Genomic DNA, 23,095 nt, shown 5'->3' on the forward strand with positions numbered 1-23,095 from the left:
AACAAAACCACAAGTCACTTTGAAAGAAGGTGTTTAGTGAGGAACAGAACAAACAACCTAATGAGCCCATGTGGTGTGGTTTCCAAGTAATCATCGCTGTATGAAGCCACATTCAATAACAAAAGGAAAAAACAGCAGAACAGCGTGATGCTTAAAGTATCCTATTGAAACTATCACAAACGTTTACAGTAACAAACTCCAAAAAGATTGCATCTTTAATCTGATTTGTACAGCTGGCTATTCAAGAGGATAGGTCATAATGAATATGAACTGCTTGAGTGGGTGACTAAGACATATTCTGCAATGCCTGATAAGCATTTGCCTAATGATACAGACGGAAAATTGAAAGCCATTGCTTTATGACCACTTAGTGTAAATTACCTCCACTCAACTGAAATTTGCCTGCTTTTAGTTTATTAAAAACTAAAATTTGCTTCCTTAAAGGTGGTTACGTTTAAGTGTCAGTTATTACATTTCAGCCAAGGGCCAGTAACTTTCAGAGGAGTAGTTAACTTCAGCTGTAATCACCTGTCTGAATTCAGCACAGATACATGAAACTGAAGTCTGAAGAACTATGCACTTTCTCAGAGGATAGAGGTGCTAAAGAAAAATGTGATCGATTTATTACAATAAGTGCTTTCCACAATGCTTGTCTCCAAATTTAAGGCAATATTCTCAATAAGTAAAAAAAAATAATAATAATTTTTAAAGAAGATCGGCTAAGTAATGTTTCATACTCAGAGGACAAAGGCAACTGAAATCACCATATATTACATATATGGAAAATGAGACCCATCACTACAAAAGAACAGCCTAAATCTAAAAATGCTTTAGTAAAGGGGAAAGACAACCCTTTGTGGAAACTAAATCCACAGTAGTAACTTTTTAGATTAAAATGAATTGATAAATATGTTTCACCACTCAGAACAAAGAACAGTCCCAAATCCTCAAAAACAGAGTCTTCATTTGCTTACATTACTTCTATAAGTAATTAGAACTGTAAAATGATTCTAGACACTTTCTTACAGCACAGAAGTCAAACAACTATAAATACAGAATTGTTTTGATGCAACTATTTATGGACAGCTTTTCTACAGTGGTATTAGACTTGGTTAAGTAGACTGCACAGTTCTCTTTGAACAGTCTGGTTTCTACTACAGACAATGAGGATAGATAGAAGCAAGGTAAGAGATCCAACCAAGACACATTTATCTATTGCACCTATTTTATTACTTAAATAGAAAGACTCCCTGCTTGACACAAAACACAATAAAGATCATGGTGTGATTTTAAGATCATCCATGTCGAAGAGCCAGAGCTGCCATAACAGACGGCAATGAATACTTCAAGTCAGTTGTTATTCATGATACTGCAATGGTCATGAACAACACTAGATTCAAAATCTTCATAAAACAGATAGGCAACAGCAGCCAGCAAAAGTCATTTCCAGCTAAGGACACAGCTACCATTAAGCCACCCTTTACCACTTAGTGTCTAGAGGGTGGGTGGTCCAACACCTTCATAATGTTCATACAAGCTTACTTCTTTACTTACCTGAAATGGGGGATGGGTATAAGGTGGTCTTGAATTACAGTTCTTTAAGATTTAGATTCACTTTTTTTAAGGATTTTAAATTTAAGATTTAAGAGAATTTAAACACTGTTAGAAATATTTAGAGCTCTGTGAGGTACAAGACACAACATTACCAAATTTGAGCTCTCAAATAAAACAAAACAGAACAAGATAAAACAAATCAACACAAAGTAAAATAAAATGTCTGCTAGCGTGAATTATCCATAGTTCAAGACTCCCTATTTTCTTTCAACACTTTCCTCATTGGAGAGCCTAAAACAGATGAGCTGAGAAGTGTTTTTTCAGTCTCCACAGAAAACAGATTACAGAAGAACTAGGATTTTACATACCTTAATAATATTTCTTGCCGTATCTCTTTAGGTAGAAATACAGTGCAAGATACAGGAAGAGGAAACTGAGCTAAACTACAGACTTCAATTTATAATTAACATTTTTAAACAAAGAGCTATAAAGAAAAGGCTCCTATGAATTCAACTCTAGCTTGTTTTGAGAAGAACTAGAATAAGGCCATAACATATGTAGGAGGAAAAACTAAAATCTTTATTTCCTTCATACAACAATAGAAAACAAAAAAACATGCAATCAGTGCAAATGGAGGTACAAGGCCTATCAAATCATTAAGGAAATACAGAATGCGAAAGGGAAAGCAAGGACGTGGTTTGGGGAAGAAGTGTCACAAGATTAGTTCTTAGGCTATATACTTTACTTACTAAGGAAAAAATCCTACATAATAGAGAATAAAATTAAGACTTAAGGTTTAAAGTATTATCTTGACTTTATTTAATTTTTTCCACAGAACAGACAATTAAGTCAGAAAGGCCCTTAATGCTTCATGCTTTTCAGTTGTTGGTATAATCTTACATCTTCTGTTGGTATAATCTTACATCTTTTACAAGAAAAAGCAAGCAGTTCTTATTTCTACTATGTTTTCTGGTGATATTTTTGTTGAGATTATAATATTTTCATTAAGTGACCCTTGCTACATCGAGGGAAATAGAAGGTTACAGTACTGTAGCGTTACACACAAGATACTAAAGATACTAAAGAACAGTGGAATCCAAATGTAATTTTGTTACTAAAAATACTATGAATTGCATTCCTTAGACGTATTTTGCAAGCACTAAGAAAAAACAGTTTTAGTGTTCTTATATACAATCATCAATATGGCTATTGAACGTGATTATTGAAAAAAAAAATCCCCACTTTTTGATTTAACTTATGTAAAATGAAGCTTTATTTTCTATGCTTCCAGCAGTCAGAAAGATAAATAGCAGCACACTAGCTGTCAGAGGGACTGAGGCAAGGAGTCAGGGCAAACTTGTGTGATGGACAGTATACAGTCAATTATCTAAGAGTCTTAAGATCACCTAGTAACACTTTTTCCATTAAAGCGGAAAGCTCAGTGTAACGCTGACAATGTCAGGCAAACAGGACCTACATTCAAGAAGGGGAAAACAAAAAAAACCACAAACTTTGTACTAATGCAGTCCAGTTCCATATTATAGAGTCAATGTGAGCAGAGAGCAGAATGTTAACCAGCTAGAGGTGAAGAGGAAGTTATTAAAAATGTAAAGAATTTTCATTAATTCCTTATTTTTGATAGTTATACAGGTTGCCAAAAGTATACTAGAAGCTCAGGATTATTGCTTAAATAATACATCATGTCACAAAAAAAGGGGGGTTGTGATATTTTGGTGGTTCTTTCAAGTGACTAGTTGAGCGTTGTTGTTTTTTTCCCTCTTATCCCACTGATAAACTTCCAACACTTTATTTTTGATTGGTCAAAAATTAAATTCTATATTTGAGTACCAAAAAGTGTGCTGGGAAAAGCAGCAAAGAATCATCTAACACAAAGTCTAAATTTAGGCCAACCCACTAAAGCTTTTCTTTAACAACTCTTTCAAAAAAATCACTCTGAAAATTAGGACATTAGTACTCACATGCATTATATTTCTATGTTAGTAACAACAAGGCTTCAGTACACATGGCTAAGAAGGACTTAGCCCTCTGGAAGTTACCTGGAAGTACTGAAATAAAACTCAGCATAGTAACTCTTAAAAATAGGAGGGGAAAATAATCAGAACAAGGTCATTATTCCTGGTAACGCTGATCAAAGAAGAGTAATTACTGAATTCAGTTTAAAATCTGTTTTGTTCTCTTGTAAAGAGGAAGCGTCAATGTTACTTAAATCTTATGACAAAGAGTTAAGTATTGAGCAGCACAAGAACCTCATTTTGCACTTGTGCGTGCTATCTAGACTTATATATTACCATGAACACTGAAACATGGAAAATTAACCAACAGCATTCAGCTTAAAAGACAACCCGGAGTATCAGAGCTCAACTCCAACGGGTAACTAAAAACCTTAAGTGCAGAACGAGAACTAGAGGTAGCACCTGAACACAGGAAAGTGAAAAAGCAAGATGCTAATTAACTTTCTCCTAGAAAAATCCTACAGCTGCAAGGAACTTTTAGCAAAAAGATGCCAGAAAGAAACCATAAAACTTTTGTTTACTGTGAGGATGTTGGTTGGCATTTATGTTGCATAACTTCAATGACCTAAATTTAGTTGTTTGAACTTAAGCTTTTCATCTAACCTCCCTTGAGAGAAAAAGCCCCTTGAGAATGGTACCTTTTATTTCTGATGAACTAAAAGGCTTTATTTTTTCCCAGCAACAACCGAGGAAGCCTCTAACGAGAACAGGATGCAGCATTACATTAAGACCATGCTATTTCAGTTGCAGAATCCTCTCTCCATGCATTCTCCCACCATCTTGTGTCAGCTTTAACAAACTCTGAAATAAAACAAAGCTGGGGAAAAAGCACTCCATCTGATTCAACTCATCCTGTGGCTACATGACTGATGATAAAATATGGGAGGAGAGGGAATTGGAAGAACAGGTAATTAGCTATCAGCAGAAACAGAAAGAAGGACCACTGCTTCAGGTTGGCACTCCACTCTTAGTTCTACTTAACACAAGGCCATGTTCTCAGACAGAGCTAATTTTCAGAGGGTTAAAGTAAAATAAAAACTATTCCTCAAGATTACCATCAAATACGATGAAAAAAAGCTAACAAGTATCCAGGGCTGCATTAGGCAAAATATTGCCAGCAGGTCAAGGGAGGCGATCCTTCCCCTCAACTTTGCACTGGTGAGCCCCTATCTGGAATGTTATGTCCAGTTCTGGGCTCCTCAGTACAAGAGAGACCTGGATGTATTACAGAGTCCAGCTCAGGACCACCTCAGTGGTGAAGGGACTGGAGCATCTCTCTTGTAAGGAAAGGCAGAAAGAGCTGGGACTGTTCAGTCTGGAGAAGAAAAGACTCAGGGAAGAAGCTCGTCAATATATAAATACCTGAAGGGAGGCTGGAAAGAGAACAGAGCCGGGCTCTTTTCAGTGGTGCCCAGTGCCAGGACAAGAGGCATCCATCACAAACTGGCACACAGGAGGTTCCCTCTGAACGTTAGGCAGCAAGTCTTTACTGTGCATGTCTGAGTGCAGGCACAGGTTGCCCCAGAAAGGTTGTGGAGTCTTCTCCTTGGAAATGTTCAAAAGACAGGTGGGCACAGTCCCGGGCAACCTGCTGTAGGTGTCCCTGTTTGAGCAGGGGGCTTGGACCAGATGACCTACAGAGGTCTCTTCCAACCTCAACCATTCTGTGTGCGTGAGCAAAAGCTTACTAACAACCCAGAAACAGGGTCAAAATATGTACAGTCATATAGTAGGAAGCACTGTATGATTGTAACTCAACTAGTGGGATATAAAGAAATAAAAACATTCATTTCCATAGAGACAGCAAACACATAAGCTGGGAAGAGCTTCAGATACCTATTTAAGTAGAAAAAGGCCATCTCAGAGGCCACATGGGCATCTGAGAGCTACAGGCAACAACACAAGTTAAAAGACCACTGGCAGAAGACAGTAGTTGACTGTTAAGCCTCTGCAGCAGTACTAACATGGCTATATAACCAGAGGTAAGAGCGAAAACAGGCACTGTCAGCTCCTCATCAAGGATTCAACACACAAAATATTAATACTTTCTGTGCAGCTTTTTATAACAGTAAGCAAATAACTATCCACTCCTGTTTCTTTTTTTTTTTAAACCAAGATGTACGTCTATTTCCATGTCATTCACAAATAAAGCCTTTTGAAATTCAACTTCCATAAGGCTAATACATTCTAAACCTTATAAAACAGATTGGAGGTGTACACCTCCACCATAATATTCAGCAAAGAAATTGTTGAAGCAAATAGAATCACGATACAAAATAAAATTGTACAAACAGATGTGTATTTTTAGCCATACATTCACACATAGTAAGAACCTTTTAAAAGACTGTTTCCTAACCTTTACAGAAGAAAATACAATGTACATGAAATGAAACAATAATAATCTTTGTTTAATAGAGTAAGCACAACTTTTAGAGAGAAAATATGCATAAAACTGTTTAGCTGACAGGTCAATTAAGATAGTCATTTTAAAACAATACAACTTAAATTTATTATACACGAAGAATACTAAGTGATAATACACTGATCAGATAGAAGATTCATATAGACAACTAAGAGTTGAGACTTTGTTTGTGTACTCCTCAACTATTTTTCTACACGTGCAATTAGCACTCTTTGCATAAGTAGGCATTCATTTGTGCAGGGTTACGTATTTTGTACAGACTATGCAGTTTATATCTTTGTATACGATTTGTTATCACATACCCATGTGTCTGCATGAACAGGCCTGATGTTGCTGAGAAGCACCTCTTCATAATTTCCATAATCACAGAACTTAACAACTGCAGTTGTCCCAGAAGAATGGAGAGCTTCAATTTCTGCCCGGTAGAACTTAAAAGAGAAATTTTCAAAGGTCATAAAATACTATCTGAAGTACCATAAATAGCCTGAAAACAGCCTTTTCACTTTTACTCTCCCCTCTACTCCCCACCTTGGTCAGCATTAAGTTTTGAGTAATATTTGTACCAGATACTTGTATATTAAACTTTTACATGGCCCATGACTGCAAGGATGGGGGCCATGTATTTAGAGTACTCATTGAAAATATATGCTGCTTATGACATTAGACTGAACATTTAAAAGACTTGTTTTAAAGGACAAATTAATCATTAATAAAAATGATGTTGTATACGTGAAGTGCTACTGTTTTTTTTTTTTACTGTTTTTTTTTAAATGCCTGATAGGCACCTACTTACATAAATGCACTGTACATATTAATATCAATTTTACCACATACTAAAATATGATAAAGTCAGTCCTTCAAAAAGCCTTCATTTTCCAGCACACTATTTCGTTTTTGTGACCTCTGCAAACTGATTTATATAAATATATGAAGATATTCAGTCACTTTATAACTTACTGGACACAAAGAAATCATTATCTCCTAACATGGTTAAACTCAGTACTGTATTTTATCACACTAGTTCAAAACCATCCTAGATGCGAGCAGCAGCATTTATTATACCTATCAACAAAATACTCTAATGCACTGAATACTTTTCAGGCAACACTTTCGTACCTACTTATTTTGCAAGTTTCATGCTTTCCAAAATCTCAACAACTCATCTCTCAGCAATACAAAGTACTTCTCAAAACAGGAAAACATTCCTTAATATACCATTATATTTCACACTAGTCCATCCATCCAAGATATACATTTTTATCTGATAGAGTTAATTCACTATATTTTACCACTACAAAAAATTGTTGCATGTTTTATCTTAGTCATACAAACAAAAGAGAGAAAAAAAAAAAAGAATTTAAAAAAAAAAAGAATTAAAAAGAGAAGATGATGAAAAGAAAGTCTTTTGCCATAAAAGAAAGCTTATTAACTGGAAAAACAGCTGAAGAGGAAGTATTTAAGCTTTTAAAAATTAGTAAAACAGAACTGTTATGCAACATAATTAATTTGTTCCACAAATTCTTCAGCTAAATTCTTCGGTTTACTAGTGATAATAAAAAGCAATCCTTTTGCTGTCTTCTTTCTAAAATGACTGAAACAAAAGAAAGAGTTTTTTTGTTGTTGTTGTTTCTTAACAGTTCCTGCAGACTCTGGTTTTCCCTTGCAGCAGTGAGGGCTGCACACTGACTTATTCTACAAAAAGTTTGCCACACATCTACCATTACAGACTGTTCTGGATAGCAGACCATCTTGGTTTTTGTTCCTTGGAAAATAACATGGACACCTAGATCCATATTCATTCCTTCAAATTTTAGGCACTTGGGTGAAATGCGTTAGTTACAAGCTCAGTCACCACATATGACAGAAACAGTCACCTTGTAGACTACTTAACTTAAGCACTTTCAGGAAATGAATGCAGGCCACCTACCTCATTAAAATAAAACAACAACAACAAAAAACAGAACAGGAAGCTAGCCACAAAGCACAAAACACACCTATGAACAAAACCCCATGTCTTTGTGCTGGTGTGCTAAGTCTCCCCTCAAGTGTCTAAGAAAACATTGAACGTACAATTTGAAGTAGTTATTTCATAAAAGCATACCTTGTTGTCTTCCCAATAAAGAGCGAAACATTCATCCCCAGGTCTCCAGCTTTTTCCATACTCCACGTGAATCGATGGTTCTGTTATTTTCTCTGGTTTGATAGGTCCAGATCTCCTTTTGGGTCCAGTGTTGTAATACAAAATTTTATCATCATAAGATGGAATCGTAGTGGGTCCTGATGATTTGATAGGACCTACTCGTCTTCCTTTCTGATGATGTTCTGTATCTCCATTTGGTACAGCATTAAAATTACCGGTTCTACCAGAGGTTTGGTAATCATTATTCACACCAAAATGTTGCTCACTTTTTACCATAAAGGTTTCGTTATTTATTGTTCGTGCCTTCCTATCGCAAAAGTTTTCAGAATTGTGTATTTGGTTTTCCCTTTTCCCACGTTTCTGGTTATTGTTGTCTGTAGTATCTTGAGCAGCAGAGTTCTCCTTGAGTTCTGTGAAGGACACCCCTTTTCCTATTCTGTTTTGCATGTTGTTATCCCTTTTTTTAAAAGAAATATCACTCTGGTGAGTGGCTATGGGATAACCCAAATCCTTTGGCCTATCATTTCTAGGATAATGTCTGTCACTTTTAACTTTTTCATCTGTCCAATGCTCTAAAGAGCTGTGCCTTTCAGGACCTCTGTTTCTGGGTAACCCCCCACTTTCGAAAGCCTGCCTTGAATTTTGAAAATCTCTTTGAAAACGAGGGGGCTTCTCATTCCTTGGCTGTCTCATATCATTGCGAGGAATATGTCTTGAATGATTTTCTCTGATGCCATTCTGTTCTGTATTCATAACTTTGGGCTGTATTTGATGTGGTGGCTGAAATTGCAATTTTGGTTCTATAAAGAAAAAAAATATTTTAATTATTAATATGTTTCACGTTAGTGTAATTTTAGACCCTAACTGATAAATCAGCAGTAGTATTTAGGAAAGTAAGCAGTATTTAACTTTGTGACACAGAAATGGAATTGTACAGACAAATTTAGCAGACATTTGAACTGTATTTTTTTGTTACTGGAAGACATAAGTACTGCCAAGACAAGTGTGCGTGTGAGTTATTATTAAATGAGTAACAACCACTTCAGAAAGGAAAAATAGAATTCCAAGGCAAAGAAAGGAAGAGGAAGGAAAATGAGGGAGAAAAAAAAGAAAGAAATACTTCTCATCTGAATTGAAATTTTCTGTAAAAATAACTTGTTAACAGCTATTCAGCATTAAAGGCAAGAAATAGAAGTGATGAAACGTACACAGCAGACAACCTAGAGATAATGGGAATAGTAACAAAGCCCAGAACTGTGACGACCCTGATCAATGAGCCATAGCAGGAACCGCTCAAGTGTTACCTTCAAGAGAGTCAGCCAGAACTCTAACTGATGATAAGGAAAACATAATTATCATGGACCTTATGAGAAAGAGCAAACTTTTCACTGGATGTTGGGCAGGACAGGAGGGAGGTGAGCAGGATAGAAAGATCATGGAGCTCTGTGAAGCTTTTTTTTTTTTTTTTTGGCAAATGGGGAACTTTTTGAGACATTTAAGGAAAGAGTCAAAGAATCTAAGAGGAACATGTATGAGAAAGGCATGAGATAAAACTGGACAGTTTTAAGTATAAGCAGGCTCCTGGTCGATATGCTCACAGGGCCAACTCCTGCACCTCATCACTGTAACATGTCTAATCTCCTTAATAAATTCTAACAATCTCCTGTGTAACTGAGCTCTCTGAATGGACATATTTTGGATCTGCCAGTGAACTTGAGACAGATAAGCTAGTAAATGGCACAAGAGAGACCTGGCAGCTGAATACCAGGGAGACTGTGGGTCTCTAGGCCATCCACCAGACAGACCATGGATCTGGACTCAGACACTGGACAGATCTATGTAAGTAGTTGTGTAACCCCCTACAAACTTCAGGCTGGACAAGACAGCAAGTTGGACAACAGGCCTCTGAGCTGGATACCAGAGACCATGGGTCTGGGGGCCAGGAGAGACCCACGTAAGTGTGTGCATGCAGGTGGCTGGGTGTGAGGCCCGCCAGCAGACTTTAGGCCTGACTGAAAGGGAACATAAGCCCATGAGAGTGACTCATATTTGTATTTGAGCACTTTGGGGTCATGTGGGTGCCTGTAAAGGTGTTGTTTTCTTATCTGTGTTGATCTATTTGCAGTCGGCCATGTGTGTATTGCGTGTATGAGCCTGGTGTGCGTGTGGGGGCTTGGTGGGATGATGCATTCAGGTGATTTGCTGTCTGAGTGCTCCTATCTGAAGGAAAATAGGAGCTTCAATTTGCAGGTTACTACTAGAAACAGCGAAAGCTGATACCTGACAACAAATGCATCTATTCTGATAATTACTTGCTATACAATAACAATACAAAGAAAAATGTATTTTTTTTTAAAGCTGACAGTCCTAAGCATCGTATTATTAAAAGCTCACAGAAATACTAGCAGTTTAGTTGAATAAATAATTGGCTAACATGACAGAATCTAGTTTTATATTCACTTACACACAATTTATCAGGTGATATCTTAACTTTGATGACAAAAAGATTTGATTAAAACAATTTAAAATTAAGTTTAAGTGATGTAAGCATAAAATACGTTTAGCACGACTACAATCCTGATAAAAATAAACTGCAAAATTTGACATCGAAACCTGTGGGTTTTTTTACATATGCATATGTAAATTTTTATATTACTCAAAAAACAAGAGCTTGGTAAAAGTTCAATTTCTTTTAAAATTAAAAGATTATTTTTTAAATCTTGAAGCACTTAAAATGTTGTTTTTTGTTTTTAAGAATAAATCCTTCCTTATAAGTTTAAAAGTCTCTCTCTTATCTATCCTTGACAAGCGGAACATGAAAATATTGTTTTTTTGTTTGATTTCTACCTGCGATTTTTCTGTAAGTATCACTGTTTAACTTTCCCACTTCTGTATAATACACAGAAATCTTCTCAATTGAATTTCTTCTAGAAAGTTTTCTCTTCCTAATTAATTCACAAGTCTCCATTCATGACTTTCTTAATTTACACCTCTTGGTATAAATTGGTAGTAAAATCCTTGCGCTTCCACTCTTCCTATTTTCAGCTTAAGCAGCAGTCACTAACTTTCATGTGTATTCCTAATGTTAATTACAGATTAAACGACTGAACTGCTTGATGACTTCTGAGTGCCTACTGCTTCACAGACACTCAGAACAAAGCAGCAGACACTAAGAAGTCATCAAACGCTCAAGTACTCATGGCTTTCCAATGCCATGAATGTTACTGCTGGTACACACCATTAAAGAAAAAAGTATATAAAATTCTAAAATGCTTCATTATAAATCTTACTGTTTAATATCATACAATATGAAATTCATTAAACAAAGTCACTGGCACAAGGAAAAGTTGTTCCAACAATCATGTAGAAATAGACTGAAGACTGGTTTGGACATTTTAATATTTTGCTGGTTGGCATGATTTTAGAATTTAAATCTTTCATCTTCAAACTTTGATTGCTTTCTCAATTAAGAAGCATTTTCTGCTTCTTCTGAGGTGTTCACCTCAGACAGCACCTAGCACATACAACGACTACTTACAATTGCAAGGCAATCACAAAGCATGCAGGGCAGTTATTATCATACTTCCAGCTTTTCCTCAAGGCATTAACTATACACATATTCTGTTGTAGCTGGAAAAAAATCCCTGAAATTTCTGTTTAATTTCACAGCATCTAGCAAGCAATTTTAGCTATTGTCTAACCACCTTAACAAAACTTCGTAGTCTTACTAGCCACCAAAAAATCTGGATATAGTAGATCTCTGAACAGCACTTTGATTCAATGTAGTGTGAAATTGCCTCCTCAAAATGGCCAGTTGAATGACAGAGGAACATTTAGGATATTTGCCAATTTCCAATAAAAAGTAACAACCATTCTCAGATGAGACCATATTTTGTCTTTAGAAAAGCAACAATCTTCATAATTTAAAAAGTAGTAATTCAGAACTCAAATGCTATTTCCTACTTAACAATAATTACTTGCAAAATAGAACTTTAAGAAACAAGTTTAATTTAAAGTTATGACCCGCTTCCACAAAGAAGCATGATTTAAAAGTTTAACAGTTACAAAAAAAAAAAAGCAACGTAGTTAATGGTTGACATGAATAGCTCCACACAGAATTAAGTAGATACTCGAAGACTTCATATAATCTGTTTTTCAGGCAACAGAAATTTTAGCAGCATGTTAATGTTACTGATTTATTTAACAGCAGCAAATTTCTAACATATTAATTGCAAGTAAACAGTAGGACTAGTGGACATTCAAATTAGTTATTGATATCCAACATAATGTGATCATGATACAAAAACAACAAGTTTACTTTAAAGCGTCTGATTTTTCAGTTGCAGAATGTTTTTTTTTAAATAATATGGAAAAATTCAAATAATATTAAATGTTAGTCACCTGGAAAAAGATTAGACAATTTCATAACAGGGAACACATGCATCTTTTTTCTAGGCCTACTTACTGTGACATGTGAAAGCTGCTCACAGAACACTTGACATTTTCCTACTCTAACTTCCAGATACATAAAATCTGATGTCTTCTATGAAGATTCAGCTATTGTGGTAAAAATGCACTAGCTTCCCACTGGGCTACATCATACACAGCAGTCCTGAATTACCAGGACATGCTAATCTATCACTTAACATTCAAAAGTAATCCGTCTACAAACAAAAACTGTCAAATGACAGTAAGCATTACTTGGTCAATAGCAGTCAATGAAAAAGCCTCAAGATAAAAATATTACAGGTTCTTCACAAAGACGGGCTGTCTGACCAAGTAGGTCTGACTAAGTAACTGAAAAGAATCTCAGGGATTCTAGAAGAAGTGAAGTGATAAATGAAATTATTCAGAGATCGTCTCTGCTAGTAGCAGCAGCTGATTTTCACAGCATAGCTGAGGTTGGACCTTGAGAGGTCCTCTGGTTCAACCCCCTGCTCAAGCAGGGACACCTAGAGGCACTTGCGCAGGACCACATCCAGATGGCTTTTTAGATCTCCAAGGAGAGAGAATCCACAACTTCCCTGGGCAACCTGTGGCAGTGCTCAGTCACTCCCACAGCAGTGTTTCTTGATGTTTAGAGGAAACCTCCTGTGTTTCAGTTTGTGCTCATAGCCTCTTGTCCTGTCACTGAGCACCACCGAAAGGAAGAGCCTGGCTCCATCTTCTTTGCAAGCCTCCTTCAGGGATTTATATACTTTGATGAGACTCCCCTCCTCTTCTTTAGGCTGAAAAGTCCCAGCTCTCTCAGCCTGTTCTTGCCCCACCTCCACCAAACTATTAGCCGAAGTTCCCAGAAAGTTCCTACAGAGCAGTAACAAACACATTAATTCGGCATTTGACAAGATTTGGTCTGCTATCCCATGAAAGAGGGAGATGCCTCAGCACTGTCATTATCATTATAACCTGCAGTTGGGGGAAGTGGTCTGGAAGAATTCCATTTCAAAATTAATAACAAAGCTTTTGTCTTCTCTTGGGTAGTTTTAATTTACCCAGGGGAAATGGTAGCAGTCATCTTAAAACTGTCACTCAGTTATTTTACTCATTTTAGCATTTACACATGATGATTTATATGTGAAGACTGCACAGAGCCATCACATTCTCTCGCCTACAAGCAACCAGCAGGACCTGCTGCAGTTGGAAACCCTCAGCCAATGCAATTTAAACAACACCACCCCATGTACAATGGGTTTTCAGAAGTATGCTTTCCTGTAGCTCTCTCTTGTGGATTTTCTCATGTTTAATAAAGTGGTTAAACTCAAAGACAGCAGCCTTTCCCACACCAGTGGCAATTATTTGGGTTTCTTCTTCCAATGGGAATTCTACTTTTATGCACACCTTTATGAAAGCATATCTTTAAGACACTTACTCCCAGAGCAAGTTTTACCTCAAATCAGCCAAAAGGTTCAAAAATTAGAGGAAAATTAATAACATATTAATATATTAACCCTAATGTATTAACACTACATTAATGTATTAACCCTAATGACACACCTCATGTCAATTATGACACCTTATGTAAACTCCAATTTACTCAAGAGTTTTGTCAAATCACATAAAGATCAATATTTTTTCTAAAAAACACTATTTGGAAGCATATAAAGCATAGTGGAATAAAGTATGGAAAAGATTGTTGAAATTAGATAAGATATGCCAGCCCAAAATTGTCTGAAAAATTAAGTTACCATACTAAAAGCCAAACCAAACCAAACAAAAAAAACTATGTACTATACATCCTGGTTTATCTCAAGCAAAACACTTAAGTAGGAAAAGAACAGAAATTCTAGTTCAGAAGTACAGAAACGCCTTTAGCCTTTGGAGAACTCGGGGGCTGGATCCCCAAGTGTTTGAGTGCATGTCTTGCTGCTTGTGACAAATGCTCACTCTCCACTAGTCGTATTTCCTCTGAGACACCTCTGAGCAAATGGTTAAGAATAATATGAGACAGTAAAAAATCTGTGCCAAAAATCTGTTATAAACCCTCCTATATGGTCAGCACCTCCTTTGTCATGCATCTCCTGCAGACAACACTGGTGGCCAAGAACATAAGGGTAACTGCAGCTAAATTAGGTGGGATGCTCAGATCCGGTGTAAGGCAAGAGCCCATGGGGTAGTGATGTTACACAACATCATTCAAACCACTAAAAAGTATTGTCTGCAATTACAGAATGCATATCTGAAGAAGAGAGCTGATAAATGAGTTTGCTTGGAAAAGAGAAAAAGCAGTCTGGAAGAATAAGGCCTTTAATGAGAAACTAGGAAAGCTCAATCCATACAGAGCTAACACAACTGATGGATAACATACAAGTCAATTATGTTTTATAAATGCCTATTAGGAAAACAAATTTTGAAAGCTCTCTGTAACAAGAAAGGCGTATTATTATACGACAGTTAGAAGCTAAGCACAGAAAAATCAGATTAGAAAAAAGATTGATTTTCTCTTTCTAAATGCTGATCTTAATTGCCAAAGCAATTAACCTTGGAATAAAATTATTCCACCACCTTTAAATCCCAACTGCATGTTTAAATTTGTATTTCAGTCAAAGCCTGTTGCCGCAAGAAACAGAGACTACAGCCTATGACTTGCTCCCACCTCCTAAAGAGTCCTTATTAAAAGAATAGACAGACGTGCCACCTCTAGCTTGCTTTTTCTGTCATCTCATTATTATTTGCTGCACAGGAGATTCATTTTAACAGCACGAGCATGAAACATCCACACCAAGCATAGCATGTCCCTTGGGAAGACTGTGCAGAATTGCCTCTTCAATCTGAAACTGAAAATGTTTTGGCCTGGGTCAATGATATGACCAAAAACATTATGTTTATCACTAACTATACCAACTAATGATAAAAAATAATTTCAAAATTAATCTTTTCTTGAATCACTCAAAGGTGTAGGTGTGTCTGCCATAAGTTTCTTTTGTGACTTGGTTTTTAGCAGGCAGAAACACCAGCTTGTTCTCTGTCCTCAAGAACCAAAGAAAGATACAGTATTAAAAATATGCCTGGTCCTCAACACTTTGTCCAGTCTTCCTTAATTCTACAGTCAGAGCTCTTGGCACTGTTTTGCTCCGCCTGAAATTCCCGTGTTTACCTATTTAAGCTGGCAGAGATGGATGAACTGTTCCTTGTAACCAACGAAAAACAGGAAGAAGATTAATGGAAAAATCTTTGTGTTCAGTAGCAGAAATAATTTAAGTACACGCAAAGAAAGCTGGTTTCCAGCAATTTGGTCTACCTTTTTTTTTAAAATCTCTCACAGTCATCAGGTTTCTCTGTCCACACAAAACTCAAGCTAGTTAACTTCAACACAAAGTTTTTCACAGGTGGCACCAATCACCCAGTTAAAAATAAATAATTAGATCTGCAGTAGAAGAAGCTTTTTTTAAAGAATTCCTTGCATTTCACTTAAATGAAGCATGTTTCCTAAATACTATGTTTTACAATTAATAAATTAGCAGATCATGCAAGAGTCAGACATTTAATTGTAGCTTTTGACAGCTACAATAGCTTAAAAATAATATTTCTGTAAAAAAATGGGAAGACATCAAAAACACAGGATATCAGAGTGCAAAAGATCAAATACACCTTATTTTAACTAATTCGTGCAGGTTAAATAAGCAAGCAAAATACAAAACTATTTTGATTTATAAGTATTTTTCTGCTTGGTCTAAATCCAAGTAGGCAAAACTACCAAATCAATTATAACAAATCGAGCAACTGGTTTGCAGTATCTGCTCACAAACAGAAGCACCTAGCTTGGTTACTGATAATTCAGAAGTGATTTTAGAAATTCTCAACAATGAGCAGGAAGTACTGAGGTTTCAGATGAAATTAGAAACGCAAGGTAAGAAAAGTACAGAGAGAAGCACAGAGAAGATCAAATCAATCCTCTCCGTGCTTGAAAAGAAACCATTCTTCTTTTTAGACAATTTCTCTCTAGATCAAATAAGCCATTTTTGAAGAAAACATGGTACAGCATAGAACTAAAAATATTTATCCCAGTTCAGGAAAACTGCCTTTTGTTTTTGCTTCTGTACAGACACTCAATCAGTTAGAAGGAACTTAAATCCGCCTGAAAGATACAGAAGCCTAACACCTGTGATGATGATAAACGTGGCCATTCCAGGTAATCATATGCTCCTGAACATATGCTTTAGTGTAATGGTAGTAGTGCACACCCACATACAAAAGCACTGTCCCTAAACAAAGAACCTCTATCAACATCTAAAAAACAAACTGGGCTTTTAGAGACCATATTGGACAGCAACACACCAGAAATACTGCAGAACAATTAACTTTTTAACTTCAGTGGAAGTTGTATGACAGTGTATAAACACAGCAAAACCTGCCTGCCTGGGCCTTCCTTAGCACAGCTGCTTTGCAGAAAATCAACAAAGGGACCCCATTCCTGGCAATGTAATGTTACATGTTAAGTTGTTTCTAGCAGTTCCTCCAAGGCATCTTCTACTACTATTACTTTTTTAATACCAAGGAAAGATTGAATCCCAGAATGGTTTGGGCTGAAAGGGACTTTAAAGATCATCTAATTCCAAACTCCCTGCCACGGGCAGGGACAACAAAGATACATGTCTCTACTGCTAACTTACAGGATCAAATGAAATGAAAAAGCAGCTAGCAATATACACGCCCTATTTTCTGCAAATGCTTGGACACTCACTGCATGAAGAAAGAATTCAGAGTGGTATAATCACCCCAGATATATATCAGGACACCGCACACGCTTAATGCTCATGTCATCTCAGCTTGGAAGGAACTATTTAAAAATTTAAATAAGATTATTTTCAATGACAACAGAGGCATAAAAATGGCAGAGAAGTAATATGTTCAATAAATGGTTTTCTAAGAAATGTTTGAATTCAAACTACACCGGTTTTCCTCAGACTTGGCAAAGAAAAATAGGGCTTCTGAAACAAAAAAACACCTGTAATTCAGCACATGCCGATGCTTTTCTTGAAAAATCCATTTGAAGGTCAGTCTGCAAGATAAATTAAAATCTGGCATAAAAACAGGGGATTACTCCTATGGGATTCACACACTCAGTAAGGAAAATAAAAACTGACCAAATGAAACTGAGCAACCAGCATACAGCCCAATGGCTTCCAAATAACAGGAAGAAAATTGATTGTTATTTCTTCAGAAAGGAAAAAAGGCTTTTTTCAAAAATAATCAGAACATGTTTTAAACTTCAAAAATGGTATCAAGTTTTTTTTTTTTTTTTTTTTTTTTCGGAACAGCATGACCTCAGGAGAAGGACACCACATAAAAAAAAATTATAATTCATAAAATGCTTTTTACAAGTGTTTAAAAAAAACCCTGCATGCCATGTTACAAAATGTGTTACATTTTTGGCAAGTGAGCTTGAAGTCTAAGAAGTTTCCGCAGAATTATATTTTTCTTCCTACAATGTTTATGAAAACATCTTATTTTTAGTTAAGAGGAAAAAATTACACAAAAGTAGAGTGTATTTATGCTTAAAACACATAAATGGAGATTATAAACCAAAGTATGTATGCTACTGTAGGCATTTTTTCTAATCAAAACCGACTATGCTTTAATACACCACAGAACATAGCCTACATATGTGCCAAATCCAAGAATCATAACACTGCTAAGCAAATACTATCAGTCAGCAATATCATTTTAAAACAAGCAATTCACTCCTTTCATAGTTCTTGCTAAAATACTATTACTTACTTACGTTAAATTACTGACAATAAGAAAGGCTTACAATCCACAGGGATTATATCTATTATTTTTCCTTTAAATGTCTTCAGTCACACATAAAAGCCTTCTCTCAAAATATCTTCTCTCTAATCTCTTGGATAAGATAAACACAAAACTTATCCAAGGAAAATCAATTTGTGTAATGAGAAAGAAAAAATACTACCACTGTTTCTATTTCTATTCATTGTAGAAATCTAATTCATCTTTGGTAAACAAAATGACTTGCCAAAAACAGATCTCAAGGCTAATTCCCCATACATGCTTTTGAAAATGTGATCACGTCAGTCTACACAGCTTCAAGTTTTCATTTCGAACTCAATAATTATTCTTAAATACAAATACACAATTAATAACTAACCATAAATTCACTGCTGTACAAAAAGATGAATATTTTACACATTTACTACAAAACAAATTCAACACATTCAACAAAAAGTTCTCTGATTCAACTAACCAAAGCAGTGATGTTGTGCTTGTCTTTCAGGTGCAGCTGCCTACTGATTTTATGGCTGTTCATGCTTTTTGCAGCAAATCTCAAACACGGCAACATTTCAGTAATTTGCATCCACACTAAATGGAAAAGCCATTTCACATACAAATTAAGTGCCTCTTTCAGTGTACATGCAACCTTATTAACTTTAATCAGTGTATATACCTTAGAGAAAAAATATTTCTACTGGTAAATTACAAAAAATGTCTTTTACTTATAAATTGTAGCCATACAGTCTCGGCCACAGAGATTACAGATGGCTCCAAATCAATCTACCAAAGAGCACCATTCATTTCTAAAAAGATTATATAAACTTCCGTTTCATTTAAACTTTTCTTTTGACTTGTGAACATATTTTTCATTTGAAGAATTTCCAAGCTCTAGGAAAAGCTTCCTTGCTTCAGGAGTTCTGAATCTTTTTATGTTTCCACTATAGTACTAGTGCCAGATTAAGAGCAGGTACAGAAAACTGATTCATTATTGCTATTATTTTAAAATCAATAGCACAGGTCAAATTTCTACTCAAAGAGAATCCGTATTGTTTGATTTACCAAAAAAAGCAGAACTCAGATCTTCATTTGCAAATCAACAATGGTCTCATGCTAGAAGTATGTCAGCAGAACTCTCTTAAGATATATATTGGGAACTGCAGCAACAAGCCTGTCAATATACTCAAGTATGTTTCAGCATCGACATGTAACTGTTCTTGTTCCTTTTCCTTGTTTGTAGTTTTCTGCGTACATTTAACAGCTAACAGCTTTAAACTTTACATCAAAAATTTAACATCAACATCTCTAAACTCAAAACATCTGTTGTCCACTCTACCTTTGATATCATACATATCTACAATAACTGCACTTGTATATATACTTTTATATACACACACCTACATATATACCTATATACTTTCAAAAGTCAGTTGGATAAATTAATGCTTCATAAATTCACTGGTTTCCTCTCAGAATTCAGCAATTCCTCTGTCCAATACTAATTAAGTATCCACCAGCTGGCCCTGTATAAGACTAGATTACTTTTTTATGTATTTGTTATTACAGAGTTACTTGTCCTTCATCATAACTTCTGCAAATTCCAATATATCGTGTCATTTCTTTTCATACAGAAGTCACGCCTTGCCAGAAAATACTGGAGATACTGGTGAAAAGCAGCAGTATGCCCCTTTTAAAAAGGCAATATATGACATTTGATATTTGATATTTAAAAAGGCAATATTTGACATTTGAGTGAAAGCACTTCTAAATCTATGGTTTAAGAAACCAGAAATCCATACAGAAATGTTTCAACAGCTGTGAAGACTAAGCTAGTTGAATCGGACCTGAAGGCTGAATTTCCCTAAATATTTAATATATTCCGTCCATACTGATTTTATCATGCTCTCATCCTTTAAGGACATTAAGTGCCTCTGCTTATCCTCTCACAATTTTAACAGCCTTTAATAAGTAAGATGGTTTTGACTGCATGCACTTCATTTTCAGTTATTGACAGAATGCTTGCTGTATACAGCCTGGCTTCTTCCAGAAAAAAAGGCAACTAACAGCTTTAAATTACAAGTAGATGAAAAGACAATATAGGAAGTCCATTAATATTATCAATGGCCATTTAGAAGTTCCCAGGTAGAATACAGCTCTTACTAATTTTTTTCATTAGAATTGGAAACATGACTTAGGCGAGTTGGAAGATAAAGTTATTACATTGACATTTACTGTATATCTGTCATTTATAAAATTCTGCCATTTTTGCTAACATTTCTCACGTCTGTGTCGTTAACTATTTCTGAAATTTTGAATCACCTCTTAAACATTACATCTTGCCCATTCATCAGATGTAGGGAAAAACAGGAACAGATATTACGCATTTTTAAAGAAATCTTCTAGGACAGTATTCAAAAAATGAATTATGAATCACTACAATTAGAAAATAGAACTAAAAAGTGTTTCCACCATTACATATTTTCTTTTTCAGTTTTTCCATGACCACCACCTTTTGTTCAGTTTTCATCTTCTTTTACTACAAGCCTATTTTCCACTTTTTTTTTAATCCAGTGAAAGTAAACAAAGCATTATTAACAGACAACAAAGACTATATCAGAACTCAATTTGAAATTATTATATATAAATGCTGAGACTCCCTAAGTAATCTCCTTCATTAGAAAACTACGGTTCATACAAAATAATACAACATTTATTTCACTCTTTAGGAAAGAGTTATTTGATAGGGAGAAAAAAATTACAACTCCATCACAAAACTTCATGTTAAATAATGGAAGCAGACGTTTTCATTTCACACTGCCTACTGAAACATCTCCAAAGCCATACACAAAATAACAAATTATCTCCTTTTATTACTCAGTTTACTGTGAGTTGTACTTTAATATTACAGCAGCCTCTAGAGACCTCAAGAGGTATGAAAATTCAGCTTTTTTTCTTGTAATGCATCTGTCTGTTAAAGCTTCCAAAGTATAGAACAATTTAGACATAAACAGACATCCTGATTCATAGACTACATTCGTGTATGGCTTCTTAAGAAGGAAAAGGACATTAAAGTAAAAGCCCAGGTCTTCTGCACTAAATCTTAGACATTATTTGGCTTCCTTCTTTCTATATTCCTTCCTTTTCTTCAGTCTCTACGGTTATTAAGCATGAAAACCATGAGAAAATGGCTGCTTAATATTTTAATAGCAAAAAGGTGGAGTTTTGTTTTCTTTGATTGTCAGACAGAGGGAATACAAAAACAATTGAGCTTACTACTATTACTGAACTCTAAACTGAGTGCCACACAGAATGTGTTGTTTATAAGCTCAGGAAGGAAGACTGGTGTTACCAGTTTTTCCTTTAAGTTTGAACACAAAGAAAAGCCCATTAAAGCTGCAAGTGCCTTCATCAAATTCAATTTGATAAATGGGATTCATCCCACCTAATTTCAAAATTACTAACTTCTAAGCATCTAAGCCTGAAACAAATAGCTTAGATGATTACTTGTTTTACTTTTGGCTTTTGACAGCCAAGAGAGAAATACGAACTACCACAGCGGAATTTATTTGACCTTTTCTCAAAGGAGAGGAAAAGCTCTCTAGCACTCTGGTTTTTACTACTGACTGTGGCAGAATTTCTAGGAGCCACCTTCTAAATGACCAAGTTAGAAAAAAGAATGCCACCAACTCTGCCCAATATTAGTTCCAGATGCATCAATTTCAATAACTTACCCTCTACTGTTAGAGTACCCATTTTGGATTCTAAGAAATCAAACAATGTGCTTGGCGCAGACGGTCTGGCGTTTCCTAGATCTTCTTCATCTTCAGGTCTTATTCGGCCTCGGCCCTTTCCTTTACCTGTAAGGGTCAAAACAAGTTATTTGGGGGGTGAGGGAGGAGGAAAAAAAAAATGTATCTACACTTTTTAAAATTATTATACTTAAATTATAAAATGTCTGTATTCCCTATCTTAAAAACAAAACTATCACTGACAAAATAGATGCAGATAGATGCAGATATTTAAATCTGTGATTTCAAATTCAAAGATTTTGAAAAGGACATAATACATAACTCTTTTTTAAGTATTTTCTCTCAGGTTTGCAATGCATTCTAACTTGCAGGAGAACAAATATGTAAATATACCTTATATAACTACATTAGTAATGCACTGTAAACAAATTCTTTTGCTCATGAACACTTTGTTTTGAAGCATTTCTTTTCAAGTTATACCTCTAGGTGGTGGTCCCTGAAGGGGTTTCTGTTTGCTACTGTTCAGAAGAAAATTTAATGCTGCCTCTAGATTGTTACTGTTATCCATAAGTGCCTGTCTTGCTGCTTCTTTGCTGAAACCCATCTCTGTTATGTGTTTTAGAGCCTTTTCATCCACCTGGAAAGACACACACAAATTATCATATATTACAACAGAGACTCTACAAAAACACTAGATTTGACTTTAGTCTTACATTAATGGAAACACTTTTTCATATTTCATTGATAAACTTTTCAGATTTACACATGATATTCACAGACAAGCTCTCCTAGTTCTAAAAAACCAGCTAGTAGAGATTTTTTTTCACTGATTTGTGTTTAATTCACTGACTTTTTGGTTGTATATTAGGTGGTGTCAAGCAGAAATTCCTCTTTTGTACTTCTTTCTTCACTGTACAAATTTTACGTTCTTCAATCCATGTGAAAGGAATCTCTCAAAGCAATACTAGTA

At 35.5% G+C, this 23,095-nt stretch overlaps 1 protein-coding gene across 4 annotated transcripts in view; it reads right to left on the reverse strand.

The window, feature by feature from the left end:
* Nucleotides 1–23,095, reverse strand: part of TDRD3 (tudor domain containing 3) — a 108,386-nt gene that overhangs the window by 16,983 nt on the left and 68,308 nt on the right. For all 4 annotated transcript variants that reach the window (XM_035553366.2, XM_035553368.2, XM_050709284.1 and 1 more), the window contains exons 9-12: nt 22,606–22,762; nt 22,108–22,233; nt 8,111–8,949; nt 6,312–6,437 (exon numbers count right to left, since the gene is read on the reverse strand). In XM_035553366.2, the coding sequence (XP_035409259.1) occupies nt 6,312–6,437; nt 8,111–8,949; nt 22,108–22,233; nt 22,606–22,762 (1,248 nt within the window). The remainder of the gene's footprint in view (nt 1–6,311; nt 6,438–8,110; nt 8,950–22,107; nt 22,234–22,605; nt 22,763–23,095) is intronic.

Source organism: Cygnus atratus, chromosome 1, assembly GCF_013377495.2.
Source record: "Cygnus atratus isolate AKBS03 ecotype Queensland, Australia chromosome 1, CAtr_DNAZoo_HiC_assembly, whole genome shotgun sequence".
Lineage (NCBI taxonomy): Eukaryota > Metazoa > Chordata > Aves > Anseriformes > Anatidae > Cygnus > Cygnus atratus.